At 38.0% G+C, this 18,956-nt stretch overlaps 1 protein-coding gene across 1 annotated transcript in view; it reads right to left on the reverse strand.

The window, feature by feature from the left end:
- HSPA4 (heat shock protein family A (Hsp70) member 4) overlaps positions 1 to 18,956 on the reverse strand; it is a 47,698-nt gene that overhangs the window by 7,239 nt on the left and 21,503 nt on the right. The window contains exons 6-15 of the mRNA XM_032425151.1: positions 18,242 to 18,375; positions 15,762 to 16,006; positions 7,974 to 8,050; positions 6,520 to 6,671; positions 5,901 to 6,007; positions 5,337 to 5,470; positions 4,178 to 4,359; positions 2,852 to 2,938; positions 1,249 to 1,401; positions 8 to 133 (exon numbers count right to left, since the gene is read on the reverse strand). Of these exons, the coding sequence (XP_032281042.1) occupies positions 8 to 133; positions 1,249 to 1,401; positions 2,852 to 2,938; positions 4,178 to 4,359; positions 5,337 to 5,470; positions 5,901 to 6,007; positions 6,520 to 6,671; positions 7,974 to 8,050; positions 15,762 to 16,006; positions 18,242 to 18,375 (1,397 nt within the window). The remainder of the gene's footprint in view (positions 1 to 7; positions 134 to 1,248; positions 1,402 to 2,851; positions 2,939 to 4,177; positions 4,360 to 5,336; positions 5,471 to 5,900; positions 6,008 to 6,519; positions 6,672 to 7,973; positions 8,051 to 15,761; positions 16,007 to 18,241; positions 18,376 to 18,956) is intronic.

Below are 18,956 nucleotides of genomic sequence, written 5' to 3' on the forward strand. Positions count from 1 at the left end.
TACTTACATCTTCACTCACAAACTTCTCATATTCCCCACTAAGCTTGTCTCTCATCTCGTACACATATTCTTCCACTGCATTCTTGGCATCATTCCTCTCCTTCTCCAGTTTATCCTGCATGATCATCTTACCCTGAGAACAGTATAAATTAGAAATTCAGACAACTGAGACAATATCCTCTTAAATACTAAGTCCTGTAATTATAAAAGTGGAGAATCGGGCGCCTGGGTGGCTCAGTTGGTTAAGCAACTGCCTTCGGCTCAGGTCATGATCCTGGAGTCCCTGGATCGAGTCCCGCATCGGGCTCCCTGCTCAGTGGGGAGTCTGCTTCTCCCTCTGACCCTCCCCCCTCTCATGTGCTCTCTCTTTCTCTCTCTCTCAAATAAATAAAATCTTTGAAAAATAAATAAATAAATAAAAGTGGAGAATCCTTCTTCCCCCCCAAATCCTCTTAGTTCTGCAAATCATCCAAGAAAGAAGTGGAAGCATTGTCTCCAGTAAATTATGAAGATCAACTGTGAGTTCTGTGAGTGTGCTTAGAAAAAAACAGTAATAGAAGTATCAAGATTTAGAAACTCAAAAGCAAAATAAGGAAAGAACTTAAGACAAGAGAACTTTAAGAAACTATTAGCTCCATGTTGTCATAAGGTGATATATTCTGCTGTAGGATTACTATACAACAACAAGAAAATCAAATGATTCACACAGTATAAATGTTACAGGTCTGTAAAACAAATCTAAGATCCAAGGGATAAGTGATTAAAAAAAAACTTCAGAGACAACAATTAATTCAATAATTTGTGCACCAGGGTGCCAAACCTTGCATCACTCACGGTAACAAGAGTTCTCAACACTGACTAACAACAGGGGAAGGAACTAAATACACAAAACAGCACTACCACGAATGCTTTGATTTCTCCTACTGATCAACGTCCATGACCCAGCACCTCAAACATCCCAAGCTCCCAAGTGAACACACACACGAACCCGAACATGAATGATACCACCCTAAACCAAAGACATAATGTCAAAGATGTCTTAACAGAGCTTCTAGCTATAGACACATAAAACTATAAAAGCATTTTGATATGACATGGGATTTGCCCTTGAAGTACCCAAAAATCTAAAATTACTCCCTTAAACTCCAAACAACTAAAAATGCATAAAAGGTCACTAGACAAAGAGTTTTAACACTATGGCCACTTTAATCTGTTAGCGTCTTGTTCTAAGAGATCTTAAATAACCACCTCATTTTCAATGTACAAGTTGAGCATCTCTCGGTCTATCTGCCACAATAGCTGATTCTCAATTGGCAGGTCCACGGTACTGGTCTTCACTTTTGCCTTCTTGGCTTGAGGTGGTTGGTCCATCTTTTTGTCTTTTGATCCAGCTTGAGAGGTCTGAAACAACAAGAAATCATTATTAACAAACACATATACAGACTATCTTAAACTTCCAAATGGGTCGTGTTTCAAGAGCTCTTTTTGGTTTTTTATTAGTTTGTTTCCTAATGCTATAAATAACCTGGGATGACTACTTATAATATCTAGAAAGTTAAAAACATAAATATTATATGAGTAGTCAAATCCAAAGAGACAGAAAGTAACAGTGGGTGCCAGAGGCTGGGGGGAGGGAAAAGTGGGGCAATGGGGAGTTGTTGTTGAATGGGCACTTCACACTAAGAAAGGCACCAGTTCTCAAGCCACCTCAATGAAGAAGCCTAAGTAGCAACCACCCCCCTGAAATGTCCCACAGCCTCACAGCATGTGGTGGGAGAAGCAGCTCTCCTTTCTCCTCGCCAGCTCCCCACATACACATTGAGGAAGTACTTCTCTCTCACTCTGCTGCCCCCAGCCATACAACATGAAGGGTTTTCCACCCTGGAAAAGGCCTTTCCTTTTCCTCTCCCCATTATATTTTCTTTTTTGTAAGTATTTGCATAGCCAAATGGAAGTAATTAAACTTTATTAACTGATGTGAAAATGAGTAACAGACTGAAGCCATCTACGGGCTCTGCCAAACTTTTTTAAATGCCACAATCAGAAATACCTCACAGTGAGACTATATATTGCAATGTCATAATTTGAAAGAAAACATGCTTTCAATACTGACACCAAACTTAAACATGAAAATTTGGAAGTTAGAATTAAAAACAGGATTGTAAAGGATTCAAAAATGTTACATATTCATTTAAACAAATACTTGGGATAAATATACTACTTACACTATTTACAAAATACATGTAAATATTTTGTTATTTAAAACACTATCTTTGGGGCACCTGGGTGGCTCAGTACGTTGTGTCTGCCTCTGGCTCAGTTCGTGATGCCAGGGTCCTGGGATCGAGCCCCGCATCCGGCCCCCTGCTCGGCGGGAAGCCTGCTTCTCCCTCTCCCACTCCCCTTGCTTGTGTTCCCTCTCTGTGTCTCTCTCTCTGTCAAATAAATAAATAAAATCTTTAAAAAAATAAAAATAAAACAGGTTTGAACTGCAGAAGTCCATGTATATACAGAGTTTTGATAAATAACAGTACAGTACTGTAAACGTATTTTCTCTGCTTTATGATTTTCTTAGTAACATATTTTCTCTAGCTTACCTTACAGTAAGAATACAGTATTTAATACACGTAACATACAGAATAGGAATTAATCAACTATTTGTGTTATTCTGGTCAACAGAATAGTGAAGTTTTGGGGGAGTCAAGTTATATGCAGACTTTTTTTTACTGCATAAGGGTCAGGACCCCTAACGTGCACACTGTTCAAGGGTCAACTGTGTAACTACCTTGTAAGATACAGTATCCCATGTATGTGAAGACATTACAAATCCTATTCTAAAACACAATTATACCTCCATTTCTTCAGACTCTGCCTTATTTTCTGCTGGCATCTGCTGCTGCTCTTCAGCATGTGGTTCCTCCTGGTCCACTTGCATCTTCTGAAAAACAGGTCACATCGAATCCCGAAGCTAGGAAATACTAATGGAAGACTAAGCAACCTTCATGACATACTGGCAAAATCCCATGGTATGGAATTCCTGATCAATTACCAGCCATCAGAACGCCTGGACTCAAATTCCAGCTATGACACATGTTACCTATTAATATGGAAGTTTTCCTCTCTGGATCTCAGTTAATAAATCTGTACAATGGAGTGAACACTTGCCCTACCCTACCCGTATGTAAACAAGGGTGGCTGTGGAAATGCTTTGTAAACCACAGCAGTATTCATCTTAAAGGAGGGTGGCAATATTTAACACAATACTTCTGAAGAGAGCAGGAGTTTCTCCACGCTTCCTCATGAGTAAATTTCTCTCAAAAGCCTCAACATTTTCAAGCAGTTCTTAAATTAGTCTTTCCATCCTTACAAGTACGACCACTGTGTGCATTAGGGGAGGTGAACACCTTGAAAATTCTGTTAAAAGAACAAAGCCTGGGGGCGCCTGGGTGGCTCAGCCAGTTGAGCTTCCAACTCTTGGTTTCAGCTGAGGTTATCATCTCATGGGTCATGGTTGGTTGAACCCCATGGCAGGCTCCCCGCTCAGTGGGGAGCCTACCTGAAGATTCTCTCCTGCTCTTCCCCCAACTCACGTGCATACGCGCGTGCTTTCCCTTGAATAAATAAATCCAAAAAAAAGAACAAAGCCTGACAAATAATGACAAAGAAGGGTAAGTTTGTGGAGACCAGAATCACCAGCTTGCAATGTCTGCAGCTCATAAGAATGACCTCAGAGGCTTCTAAAAGTGATACCTGGGCCTTAACCCAGACCAACTCACTAAGACCTCTGGAGACTCAAACATTTGTAGTTTCATAAAGCTTGATTTTGATGCACAATAAGGATGAGACCAGGGCATGATTCCAATAAATGACTGTAAAATCAACTTATGAAAATAACCAAGACTCAAAGCATTCTTCAGTAATGAGAATCAAAAACAACTCAACTTGAGAAGTACACTGTCTGAAGAGAGAAGCCAAATTATATTCCATTTCTGTAAGAAAGACTGCATAAAGACCTTCTGCTAGTTCCCCCGTGCTAGCATAAGGGGACACAATGCAAACCCACTCTCAGCAGCTGTCACAAGGTTCCTCCCAACCCAGTCAATTTGTTAGAATTTCTAGACAAGTCACTGGTACACCACCATAAATGGTCTAAAATGGTCTAAAATGTCCAGATTACCTCTTCCTCCTTTGCATTCTGATCTGTTTCCATCGGTTCCTCATTTTCCTCAAACTTGAGCACTTCCACTAGAGATGCACTGGACACACTGAAGATGCCATGGACATTTACTCGAACCTTGACTTTCACTTTTGAACTGGAGCCATCAGACTGAGGAGTGACTTTCTGAACTAAAAACTGAGCTACAGACATATGAAACAAAAGAGAACACATAACCTGAGAGGACGAATTCAAACATGAATATATGCCCATACGGCCGGGTTATGCCCATTTCTCAGTGACAGGTCAAGTAATCTTACTAAATCATTAGATTTCTCCTTCTTCTCTCATAAATAGTCAAACTCTCAGTACCTTGTCCCAAATTAAGGACTCACACATCTCCTAACCCTCCGAACATTTTCTTACCTCTGGTCCCTTATTCCAATTCATCTTTATATGCCACTGCCAGGGAAGTTCCTAAACCGATGTCACTTATCCTCTAATGAAAAAACCCTAGTGATTCCATACTGCTTCTGTCATTTATCAAGAAACTGCCATACATCAAGAGCCAATTACTACACCAGAGTTTTACTTACGTTTTTTAATTTACAAAACATGAATTCTCATTCTTATTCCCGTTTTACAAATGAGGAAAACAGAGTAGGTTAACTTTCCCACAGCTTCTAAGTGCCATTCAGGATATTCCTAATACTTCTAATACTTTACTCATGTATTCTAAGTCTGTAATGACCATGTAATTCTAGTTTCTCTCTCACCTAGTGTAATTTCCAGATTATAAGAACTTCTGAGGATCTGTGAAGACTCTAGCCAACATGGCACCATAACCCAGGATACTGACATAACTATTTTCTAATCATTTTCTGTGTACATCTTATAACTCTGTGTTAGGGTGAAAATTGAGTTTAACTCCTTTTTAGTATCTATGTATTATCACATTATGCACAAGGTATACCCACTATGTGCATTAACCAAGAAATACTGCCCACACAATAGAGATCCAATTAAATAGTAACCATCCTGCTCGTAGTGAAGTGGTCACAAGCCTGGAAGAGGTTTTTTGCGTGGGATTTACAATACCAAATTTCAGATTATACTTGCTAGCTCCCAGTTCTCCCAAGTACATAATTTTTCTTTTTTTTAAGTTCCCAATTCTACTTACCTATAGCAGGATCTGGATAGGGCAAATCCTGCAGGGAACTATAATAGGCCTCAAGAGTGAAAGGTTCCTTTCTATAAAATGTGAGTACTTTAGAGAAAGGAGCAGAATGATTTTTTGTAAAGACTTCACAGTCACTAGATGGAGGAAAAAGACAAAAACACATAAATTTAAGATATTCCTGAACACTTTTACCAATAAATTACTGTGTGGCTCTCGTTACTCTTCTCATGCTCTCTCATCTGGCATCATTTCCAGGATATAAGAGGTTCCAAGGAAAAAGAAACTTACATATATATCTATAGATATATATAAAATCAGTTTTAAGGAATATAAATATATTTGAATAAGTACATCAAAGGCACCAATTACTTCAGCAGGATCAATTAGAGTAAACTAAGTAAGGACACAAATTTATTCTCAAGACTAAAGTTAAGGCATCACTTTGCTTCATGCACTGTAATGAAATGTTACAGATCTGCAGAAGTTGAAATGGAGGGCAATATTTTACTCAGACTTAACACTAAGTTAACTGTAAGTATAAAAATAATTAATAAATGTTATTACCTTGACCCTTCTTCAGCTGGAGAATTCCATCTCAGGGATATGGGATATGGTACTACATCAGTTATAGAAAATTCTCTGACTTTGAAAGCGGGCGATAAGATTGCACACTAGAATAATAATTTTTAAAAATTCCATATGACAAGTACAGACATTATGAACTGTTATTATGAGACCTATAAATAATAACTTCAAAAAACCACCATCAACAGTTTTTAAGTGTTTACATTAATAATTTAACAATGTGTAAGTAAGTGGTTTTAAAAACTTTCAGATTAACTATTATCTAGCTATTACTTTTCATTTTTCCATGAACTCAAACCTTTACTTAAATTATGTACAATGCTACTTCATATATAGACAACAGATAAGGTGCCAAATTCTAGTAGTATTTCAGGCTTACCTATGTTTCTAGTAAATTAATTCAGCTTATTCCATGTGATAGAGTACAATTCCATTTATCAACACCACCTTTGATATCCATTGTAAAACTAAAATTTCAGAATCTTACACCTAGAGATCATCCTAAGCTATCCTCAGATTATTAGCTAGATATAGAAAACCAATGCCGTCTTGGCACAATGACCTATAAATGGATGGCTACCTGTGAAAGAAAGCTCACCTGCAATGCACAGCCTCGAGTGACAGCTTCATCAGCATTTAGTGTTGTACTAAGCTCTTTACCAAAAAATTTGCTGATCTTCTCTTTCAATGCAGGGATTCGTGTCGCGCCACCAACTATCTCCACTGCATAAATATCTTCTTTCTTTAACTCTATTTTAAAATGATTAAAAGAGACACTGAGATGAGAACAACCTTTAAATTAGTACTTTACAATGAAATAAAAGAGCAATATAACATCTTAACACAACAAAATAACTCATATTCATAACCAAACCCTGCCACTCCTTCACCCCCTCACCACCACCACCACCACCACCACCACCACCACCACCACACACACACACACACACACACACACACACACACACACACAGCTGCGGCATCTGAAAACAAGTAGGTATGTTCTGATGCACCAGGGGCAGTGTGGCACAATACTGGGACTTAAGAAGGACAGGGCCATGAATACTAAATGCCCTACAGCGTAGAGACCCCATAATCTCTGAAACAGTCCCACGTAAAAAAATTGTTAAAACATCAATAGTTAAGCTAGCCACAAGGAAAATAAGAGGGCCTTGAAATACTGAGTTACCCCTGACACGGCATGAAAGAAAAAAGTATTCGAAGCACACCTAGCCCCACCAGCACTCTACCCAGAGCACAGGCATTGTACAGATAATATTAACACGGGTACAGCTTCCTCCTAACATAAGTAAAGAAGGTGCACACCAAAGCTCTTCCAGCACTCATAAAATACTCCTAACACCACCTGGTTTCCTGGTCACATTTTATGCAACAAATACTGATGGTATGTTGAGAAGGGCTATTTAAAGAAATGGGCTATCCCAGTATGGAAAGATCATGCCAGTTTGCCTAATCACTCTGATTTAAGAGCTGACCTTTGTCAAGATGACAGTACATCTCAACACTCTGAAATACTTAGCAACCAACACAACAGTGGACTCCAAGTGAAAGTATGCTGAAGGTTTTAGGAAAATTAGTGATATATTACTAAATCAAATACCTACTTTTAGCCAGAGATAAAATTAAAGCATCCTGTTAAAATAACTATGTGGTTATCACATCCTCCCTTGGCTGTATTTCTCAGTCAGTAAAAGATTCAAACAGAAAAGCCTATACAAGTACTACAAAGCAACAAAGCAAAAGACAATTTTTACCACTATGAAATAAATGGGATGTTTATATCCATCTGGGTCTGAATTAGCTTTCTTGAGAAAATATTAGATTTCCCTGGACACCATTATCAAAAGAGGTGGGGGCAGGAGGGGGGGGTGCTCCAGAGGAAACACAGACATAAAAAGCAGCTTAATATAGCAATGAAGTAGTGGTATATACAATGAAAATTTGTGTAACTTAAAAAAAAAAAAAAAGTAATAAACAACATTTTCCAAAGAGCCATGATTATACAAACAATTCAGTCACAGTAATACTTACTGGCTTGTTCCAAAACACTACGAAGTGGTGGCTCCACTCTAGCTAAGAGATCATCGCACATCTCCAGAAATTTGCCCCTATGAAAAAAACAGCAATAGGTTTAAATCATATTCCACTTTTATGGTGGGGGGGGCGATGGCTATAATCAAAAAGGCAGATAATAACAAGTATTGGCAAAAATGTAGAGAAACTGAATCCCTCATACATTCCTGGTAAGAATATAAAATGGTGTGGCCATTTTGGAAAAGAATTTGGCAGTTCGGGGCGCCTGGGTGGCCCAGTTGGTTACGCGACTGCCTTCGGCTCAGGTCATGATCCTGGAGTCCTAGGATCGAGTCCCGCGCATCAGGCTCCCTGCTGGGCAGGGAGTCTGCTTCTCCCTCTGACCCTTCCCTCTCTCATGCTCTCTCATCTTCTCTCTCTCAAATAAACAAATAAATAAAATCTTTAAAAAAAAAAAAAAGAATTTGGCAGTCCTTCAAAGTGTTAAACATAGTGTTACCATATGACCCAGCAATTCCACTCTAGGTATATAACCAAAAGAACTGAAAACATACGTCCACACAAAAACTTGCACATAAATGTTCTTCACAACAGCATTACTCACAACAGCCAAGAAAGTGGGAAAAAAACCTAATTCCTATCAAGTAACATTCAGGAATAAAAAGGATGAATACAGTAAGAGAGACTGATAAATGTTAAAACATGGATAAACTTTTAAAAAATTATGCAAGCTGAAAGAGACCAATCAAAAAAGAGCACGTATTATATGACCCCACTTATATGAAATGTTCAGAATAGGTAAATCCCGAGAGACAGAAAATAGATTAATGGCTCCCTAGGGCTGGAGTAGGAAGAACAGATGATGAAAGACAGCTCATGGGTACAATTTTTTTCCTTTTTTTTCTTCTTTAATACACTTTTTTATATCAGTTTCAGGTTTAGAGAAATAAAATGAATGTACAGAGAATTCCCACATACCCCTCACTTACCCTCCTCCCCCAGTTCCCCTATTAACATCCTGCATGACTGTGATCACATTTCTAACAGGTGATGAGCCAATACTACCACATGACAGTATAAATCAGGGCTCCACAGGTTTTGACAAATGTATAATGATAAGTATCCAGCTTGATGGTATCACATGGAATAGTTTCACTGCCCTAAAAATCCTATGCTCCACCTATTCATCCCTCTCTCCCCCTGAACCCCTGCCAACTATTGACGTTTTCACAGCCTCCATCGTTCTGCCTTTTCCAAAATGTCATATAGTTGAAATCAAACAGTATGTAACTTTTTCAAACTGGCTTCTTTTGCTTACAATTATGCATTTAGGGTTCCTCCAAGTCTTTTTATACCTTGATAACTCATTCAGGGTTTTTTTTATGAGATGATGAAAATATTCTATAACTGGGTTGTGGGGATGGTTGCCCAATTTTGTGAATATACTAAAAAGCACTGACCAGACACTTCACAAGTGTGATTTTTATGAATTCTATCTCTGAGGTACAAAATAAACACACACAAATGGCAAAAATTTAAGACCACCTATACCAATACTGGTGAGGATATAAAACTAAAACTCTTACATGTTGGTGAGACTTTGAGTTTTTTTTCCCTAACAGCAAAAAAAAACTGGAAAAAGCTAGTGTTCATCAAGAGGAGAAAACAATAAACCTACAATGGCACACGAGTCAGCAATACACACGAAGGAACAAATGACAGATACAACAACTCAATGAATGTCCAATTTTATACTGAGCAAAACAAGCCTTACACAAGACTACACACTGGATGGCTACATTTCTAAGAAGTCCTGGAACAGGCAATTTTCATCTCTGACCCCTTAAAATGAAAAGTCCCTGAGGGTGAAGGCCCGGGGAAACATTTCCAGAGATGATGCACTGTCTCCTGAGAAAGGTATTAGTCCATTGTCAAAACTCAGCAAAGGGAACACTTCAAACTTGAGTATGTCATTATATAAAAATAAAACAAAAACTATAAAACAGTGAATTCTGATTAATATGCATACTTGGGGGGACGCCTGGGTGGCTCAGTCGTTGAGCATCTGCCTTCGGGTCAGGTCATGATCCCAGGGTCCTGGGATCAAGCCCCGCGTCAGGCTTCTTGCACAGGGGGAAGGCTGCTTCTCCCCCTCCCGCTCCCCCTGCTTGTGTTCCATCTCTCTCTGTCAAATAAATAAAATCTTTAAAAAAATAAATGTGCATACTTTGGTACTTGGGGAGAAGTATACAGATGGATGTCTGCAACTTAGTTTGAGGTGCATCAAAAAACAGAACTGGTGGGTAGATAGAAGGATGGATAGATGAAGAGGTACAGTTAATGTTATAAATAGAATCCAAGTGGCAGGATAGGGATGTTCACTATAAAATTCTTTGTTTTGCTGCATATTTGAAAATGTCCATCATAAAAAAATGAAAAGACTCCGGCAGAGAGAAGTCTTGAAAGATGGCAACAGCAGTAGTAAAGGCTTTTTGTTTCTTTTTTAAAATTTGTTTGGAAAACTAATTCCCACAACTATAAAATTCACCTATTTAAAATGTATAATTAAATGGCTTTTAGTATATTCAGAGCTGTGCAACCATCATCATAATCAATTTTAAAACACTTCTGTCACCATTAACCATTATTCCCCTGACCCCCTCACCTACCCCTCAGCCCTAGGCACCCACTCATGCTGGACATTCCATATAAGTAGAATTATACAAAATTCAGTCCTTTGCAACTGGCTTCTTTCACCTGGCGTAAAGTTGTCAAGGTTCTTCCATGTTATTAGCATGTATCTGTACCACATTTTTTAAATTGTCAAATAATATTCCATTGTATGGACATACCACATTTTGCTCATCCATTTTGGTAGTTAACGGACATTGGTGTTGTTTCCATTTTTTGGCTATTAGGAATAGTGCTGCTATGACCACTCATGTATGAATTCTTATGTGCACATGTTTTATTACTCTTGAATGTATACCAAGGAATGGAACTGCTGAATCATATGGTAACTCTAGGTGTAACCTATTTTAAGCAACTGCTGAACTGTTTACAAAATGGCTACACCATTTTAGACTGCCACCAGCAGTGTATAATTATTTCCCCACATCCTCTTCAAGGTTTTTGACAACAGTAACCCTGGTGGGTGTGAACTGTTGTGTCACTGTGGTTTTGATTTGCATTTCCCCAACGGCTAATGATGTTGAGCATCTTCTCATACCCCTAACTGGCCATTTCTGTATCTACTTTGAAGAAGTATCTATTCAGATCTTTTGCCCATTTTTTAATTGCACTGTCATTTTATTATTCAACTGTAATCGTCTCTATATATTCTGGATACAAACAGTATAGTTTTTTAATCTCTTCATATCCTGTCAAATAAATACACAGAGCAACTAGGATAGCAAAACCAAAACCCCATTAACACCTACAAGAAAAAGAGGTAACACAGTATCCTCCACAAACACCAAAATACAAATGGGTAAAGAAAAACCACCAATAATTATACAATTCCTACAAAGTATCACTATCTGTGCAAAAGGAAACAGAGGAAAACAACAGGACATATAATGGACCTGAAAAAATAACCAAAAGTCAGCAGGCCAATTTGAAAACAGCAGATGAAGTCAGGAGTGGTTGGCACACTCCAGAACAAGAGAACATAAAAAAGGTCCTCGATACGGTACATTAAGAACCATGCTGAATAGGAACCAATAAACTCTCTATAGCAACCAAGTTAAAAGTTTCCTTCAAGAAAAAAGGGCCACGATGAGGAAAAACTGCTGATAAAATCCAAACCAAAGAGAACAACACTGGAGACAAAGGAAGATAGAATAAAGGAAAACAAAGTTAAGAAGCCACATTTTTAAAATACTTCATAAAAACAAAAGAGGGCACTATCGAGCAGTGAATTCAGAAAAACTCAACACACTCTGGTCTAAAAGCTGAGAATACTAAAAAAGGGGGGGGCAGGGGGATGCCTAGGTGCCTCAGTCGGTTGACGGTCTGACTCTTGGTTTTAGTTCAGGTCATGATCTCAGGGTCGTGAGAAGCAGACCCGCAGCAGCCCTAAGCTCTGCAGGGAGTCTGCTTAAAGATTCTCTCCTTCTCCCTCTGCCTCTCTCCGCAATGACACTGTCTGGCACACTCTCTCTCCTAAGTAAATCTTTTTCAAAAAAAAAGTTCAGGAGGGGCGCCTGGGTGGCTCATTCGTTAAGCGTCTGCCTTTGGCTCAGGTCATGATCTCAGGGTCCTGGGATTGAGTCCCACATAGGCATCGGGCCCCCTGCTCGGCGGGGAGCCTGCTTCTCCCTCTCCCACTCCCCCTGCTTGTGTTCCCTCTCTACCTGTCTCTCTCTCTCTGTCAAATAAATAAATAAAATCTTTTAATAAAAAAAATTTAAAAAAATAAAAAAATTTTTAAAAGTTCAGGAATATTATAGATTTCACATAAAAATGAGACTAGGCAGGGGCGCCTAGCTGGCTCAGCCAGTACAGCATGTGACTCTTGATCTTGAGGTCATAGGTTGAGCCCCACGGTAGAGTTTACTTAAAAAAAAAAAGAAAAAGGGCACTGGGGTGGCTCAGTTGGTTAAGTCGCTGCCTTCGGACTCCAGTCATGATCCTAGGGTCCTGGGATGGAGCCTCACATTGGGCTCCTTGCTCAGCAGGAGTCTGCTTCTCCCTCTCCCTCTGCCCCCCCCCCCCCCCCGCTTGTCCCCTCTCTAATAAAATCTTAAATAAATTAATTAAATAAAAAACAAACAAAAAAATGAGACTAGACAAATCCACTGAGACAAAAAGTAGATTGGTAATTGCTTAGGGTTAGTGTGGGAGGAATGGAGAGGACTGCTAATGGATATACGAGGTTTCTTTTTGGCCTGATGAACACATTCCAAAATTAGATCATGGTCCTTGTTGCACAACCTTGTAAATATACTGAAACCACCACTGAATTGTACATTTTAAAGTTTGACACATTTTATGGTATATGAATTGCATCTCAATGAAAAAATGATACAGAAATGAAAGAACAACAGAATTAGAAAAACTAAGAATTAGAATAAAAGAATGAAAGAAAAGAGTATTAGAAATGAAAAAAAACCTAGAAATGACACAAGGACAAACACCCCAAATAGTGGCATAAAGGGATGAATGGAAAGAGAATGACAAATATAGACCATAGTCAAGAAAAGATCCAACATACTTACATAAGAGTTTTGAAAGAATAAAATCAAAGTACAAGAACAGAACAAGTACTGAATGATATAATTCAAAAAAACTTCCTTGGTATTTAAATAGCTGTGAAACTACATACCGAAAACACACACTGCATACCTGGGAAAAACTGAACAAAAGCAACCAGCAACAAAACCCTATTACTCTGGTAAATTAGACTTTCAAGAAAAAAAAATACATATATATATACATATGCAGGCATCTAGCAAAAAGAAATAAAAGTAACTGAAAAGTACACTGTCACAATTAGACAGCAATGCTATATGCCAAAAGAGTATTATTACTCCATTTAAGATAATCAAGGAAAGGGGCACCCAGCTGGCTCAGTCAGGGGAGCATGCAACTCTTGATCTCAGGGTTTTAAGTTATGCGACCCTTGATCTCAAGGTTGTAAGTTTGAGCCCCACACTGGGTAAAGAGATTACTTAAAAATAAAATCCTTAAAGAAATAAGATAATCAAGGAAAGAATACGAGCTAAGGTTATGTTCTATCCAACCAGGTATAAATGTGGAAAATGGTCATCAACATGCAAAAACTGTACAGGGTTCACATGTGCCATTTTTTAAAAATCTATTAGAATATCCTTCCAACAACCAAAATGATGAAGACACACTAACATAAAGCAGTAGTAAATAACAAGCCTCAGCAAGGATGTGGTGAAATTGAAACCCTTACACATTGCTGGTCAGAATGTAAAATGGTCCAAATGCTGAGGAAAATAAATTGGCAATTCCTCAAAAAACTAAGCACAGAATTAGCATATGACTCAGCAATTCCACTCCTACATTTATCCAAGAACTGAAAACAAAACAGTCAAAATAATACTTATTCATGAATAGTCACAGAAGCACTATTCACGATAGCTAAAAGGTAAAAACAACCTAAAGGTCCATCAGTTGATGAAAGGATAAAAAAAAAAAAAAAAAGTGATGTTATCCATACAAAAAGATTATTTGCCATAAAAAGCAAAAAAGTACTAATACGTGCTACAACGTGAATGAACCTAGAAAACCTTATGTTAAAGAGGTCAGACACAAACAAAGCAAAACACAGTTATAATGCCATTTATATGAAACATCCAGAATAGGTAAATCCAGAGAGAGAAAAAAAAAAAAGTAGTGGTTGCCAGGTACAAGATGCAAGAGAACTGCTTAATGGTTATGAGATTTTATTTTGTAGTGATGAAAACGTTTTGTCACTAGATAGAGGTGGTCACTGCACAACAATGTGAATGTACTAAAAATGCCAGAGTCTTTCACTTTAAAATGGTATGTGAGAGCACCTGGGTGGCTCAGTCGGTTAAGCATCTGCCTTCAGCTAGGGTCATGATCCCAGGGTCCTGGGATCGAGTCCCACGTGGGGGGGGCCCCTGCCCAGCAGGGAGCCTGCTTCTCCCTCTCCCTTGCTCATGCTCTCTCTGGCCATCTCCCTCTCTTTCTCTCTCTCTCAAATAAGTAAGTAAAATCTTCTAAAAATAATAAAAATATAAATAAAATGATATGTGAATTTTACCTCAAAAGTTAATTAGAAAAAAGGCTTCAATGTCAGAAAAAATCCGGTTTCATTAGTTTAAAAAAAAAAAAACTGCTGGTGAGCATTATAGACTATATGAAGACTATAAACTAGAGCACAGGATAGGACAGCTTTGCACTCAATGTACACAAAGCACAACTGTTTAAAAAAAAAAAACAGCACACACGTTTTCAGTTTTTAAAAAGTACAAACTACTTACAAGAGTCTACTTGGTTGTGATTATCATGAAACATTCCACTAACAATTTCTGAGGGACACACTGGTACTAGCCTACCCCCCAGTCTCCCTAACAAATACACACACACTGCTGCTTAATAAGAATGAAAACACTCACTTTCAAGTGGAGAGGAAAGGGGACTACCAATGTGGTTACTAGGCACATTAATATAATTCCAATTCCATCTCAATTTTTTGAGGGTAACTGAGGCCATACTTCCCCAAGCAAGTCATCAATTGTGACTAAATTTTTACCAGTAGAGTTCACATCCTTAAGAACTTACCACTCTCATCATCCAAGCAACCCAAGAGAAAACAGTAACATTCTGGGTGTTTCTGAGGATAGCCATGAAATGTCAATTACCCAGAATTCTTGAAGCACTGTACAAAGAGACCTATTGCCCACAAGTGACCCTGATCTACCCAAGAACACCAATTTCTAAATCAACAACTAAATAAAACTCAATACTATTCAGCATTAAAGCACCTTGCCCTGATTTTTTTTTAAACTACTAACTCACATGTAATACATACACCTGTCAACTTACTGGAATAATCAGAACAAAAAGATCAGTCTACAATATTAGAATAATCAAACCAAACTTCACATAAAAAGCAGGATCCTGAATGGTCTCTAATTTTTACCCACAGAAGTTATCTTTATAGTAACGATGATAATTTCAACATTTGTAGCAACCATGATAATTTCAACATTTAACTAAATAAATGCTAATAGAAGTGGAGAAAAATCACAGTTCAGTTTAACATCAAAATACTGGTCTGGTTACCTATTCATAGTCCCAGATACATCAACATCATTCATAAAACATTCGATGCTCAAAGGGAGGTCTGAAGCATTTGCACTCATCAATTTCTTGAGTTTCTCACACTCTTGAGACAGTCGTAATAATGCACGGATTTTAGATTTTATGTCTAGTTTGTATTTCTTCCCAAATTCTTCACAGAAGTGATTTACTAACACCTCATCAAATTTTCTGCCTCCCAGTGTTGTGTCAAATGCAGTGGCCAGAACCTTAGGAAAAAAAGATGATAATTAATTCAAAAATAAACCAATCAATTTAATATTTTATCATGATATATATTTAACTGGTAAATTATGAGTGGGCACATTAAGGTTGAAACAAGGCAATGCTGTACCTGTCATTTTATCACTGTGAAAAGAGACACTATAATCCCCAATTTACAGATGATGGCTACAGGCCCAGACAGGTCAGATAATCTGCAGGTCACAAAGCTAGTATGTGGCAGAAGTGCAATTCAAAACCCAATCCCCTCAATTCCAAAATCCAAGGCCTTTCTACTACACCCATCTGACTGCAAACTAAAATTACATATCCAAGGCCAAATGCACTAACATGTCATTACACCGTTCTGGTCTTATCGCTATCACAAAACTATGAATAATACCAAAGCCCTACCTCGATGCAGTTTACTACCAGGAAACATTCTAGAAGCTTAATTCACAGCGACTTGTAGAAGTCTCATTAGCTTAGATTATCCATTACCCAAATCTTGAGCAGATTAGAAGCAAACTAGATCTAATCCAATTCAATAATAGAAGGTAGGCTAAATAAATGATTACATTCTTTTTTATTTTATTTTTTTAAAGATTTTATTTATTTATTCGTGAGAGACATAGAAAGAGAGAGAGGCAGAAGGAGAAGCAGGCTCCCTGCAGAGCAGGGAACCCAATGCGGGACTCAATCCCAGGACCATCATGCTTAACCGATTGAGCCACCCAGGTTACCCAATGATTACATTCTTATGAAAAAAATCAAATCAATAAAAACCGATTTCTTCAAAGACGTTAAATGTCATGGGGAAATCTTAATATATTAAGCAAAGGAAAAAAAAAAAAAACAGGACACAGAACTGATTATAGTCTAATTCTAATTTTGTTTTCTTCAAAACACTAAAATGAAATACAGCATCCTGTTCATAGGAGTAACATTGTGAATGCTTTTTCTTTCCGTATAAATGTCTTCCAAGCTGGGAGTGTTTTCATAATGAGTGTTTTTAGAATTAAATTTTAATTATAAATGCAAAACTGACAGACGACAGGAGATAATAAAGGACAATTTTGGTGGGGGGAAAAAAGGCAACTAATCACAAATATACATCACTTTGACCCAAAGCCAAAGCTAAATTATGGCCAGTAGCTTCTGTTTAAAAAGGTGAGGGGTGCCCGGGTGGCTTAGTCAGTTAAGCGTCTGCCTTCGGCTCAGGTCATGATCCCAGGGTCCTGGGATGGAGCCCCACATCGTGCTCCTTGTTCAGTAGGGAGCCTGCTTCTCCCTCTCTCTCTGCCCGCTGCTCCCCCTGCTTGTGCGCGCTCTCTCTGTCAAATAAATAAAATATTTAAAAAGGGGAAAAAAAGCCCTAGAAACAATATAAATCAGAACATAAAGTGAAACCAAGTCTAGTTTTCAAAATAAAAGGACTGTAACAAACAGGGTCTCAAAATGCCCTCCAAACCTAACGAATACTTATTGTGAGACAGTCCCTCCCCACCAATCCCCAAATTTGAAGGAGAAAGGCAACTGAAACCTCGGCACAAAGAACCCTGATACACAACCCTGGTAACTACAGCAAACACTCAAAAACTCATTGGTTCTTAAGCAAATTGTAGATAAAATCGGCTAGAGAACTGATTTTATATCCCATTGGGTAACTGCCATATACCAACAAATTCAAATGTGACCATGTTGATCTCTGGCCTTCCTTGCCTTAAACAGTGCTAGACTTCTCTGTGTAAAAGTGCTTTCTCCAGAGTTCTAAGATTTCCAGAAATCTAGAATATCACTCTCAGTCTGGTTTCTTTTTGGCCATCCAAGTTTTAGTCCCCACACTCTTTTCCCGAACACTCAAAACCTTAAGATCAAGAACACAATACCTTTGTCATCTCTTCAATCCTCAGTGTAAAAAAAATCACAAAGGGACTACATATTAAGGAATCCTAATAAGCCTGCAGGGTAAGCATTATCTTCTGCAAATTATAGATTAGAAAAATAAGGATCAGGAATCTTAAGAGCTTTTTCCTCAAGGTCTATGCTTTTTGCTTCACACCATGCCAACTCTTGATAAACTACAGCTTCTACCCTACTTCTACATACCTAGTTCTAGTTTAAATGGCTCATACCAAGCTTCCATTAATGAAACAAAATTCTTTAAGTTTTTTCAACTGTCTCCCATAAATTCCTCATTACCATACACTTGTAATAAAGTTTTCCAGAAATAATATACTTACTTTAAGTTTTCCTCTATTAAACGCACATACAGAAACTTGATAAGAAGAATGCCCCATGTCTACAAAAACTACATTTCGTGGTTTCTCTTCTAGGGCAGGAAGATCTTGCTTATAGATTCCATAGGCAAGAGCAACTAGTAAGAAAACAATGAAATTCAATGTAACATTATCATTTAAATAGTACATTTAAAATACACTTTAAGTAAAAAAAAAAAAAATTTATACAGTGAATAGGACTGCATCGCATGCTATGTTTTACAAAGAATCAAATTCTTCATATGCTTTGCATAATTTATTCATGAGGAACAGTTACTTCAAAGAATTAAATGCTGACATTCACTTAGACCTCCTTAGTGTTTACAATTTCTACTTCCAATGACTTCGGCAATTTTTCCCAACCACTTCCCCCACTTTTCCAAACATATTTTCCAGGATTTCTTTCTTCTGCACCATCTCAACATTCCCACATATCTCTCCCTGAGATGTTGCTTTATACTTTACAGCCCATTAAAGGGCTGGAGAAAAGGTTGATCTTTAAACCGACACACTGTGAACGCACAATAACTGTGTTACTTCCCAAACGAGGATGTGATTATGTACCAATGTAAGGGCTATGTGGATAAAGAAAAAGCATTGGTCAGATGAATTCTTTATGTGTGACACAGTATCCAAAAACACTATGGCACATAAGTATAAGTGCTGCAAGCAAAATAAA

The sequence above is a fragment of the Phoca vitulina genome, unplaced genomic scaffold, assembly GCF_004348235.1.
Source record: "Phoca vitulina isolate PV1807 unplaced genomic scaffold, GSC_HSeal_1.0 scaffold32, whole genome shotgun sequence".
Taxonomy (NCBI): Eukaryota; Metazoa; Chordata; class Mammalia; order Carnivora; family Phocidae; genus Phoca; species Phoca vitulina.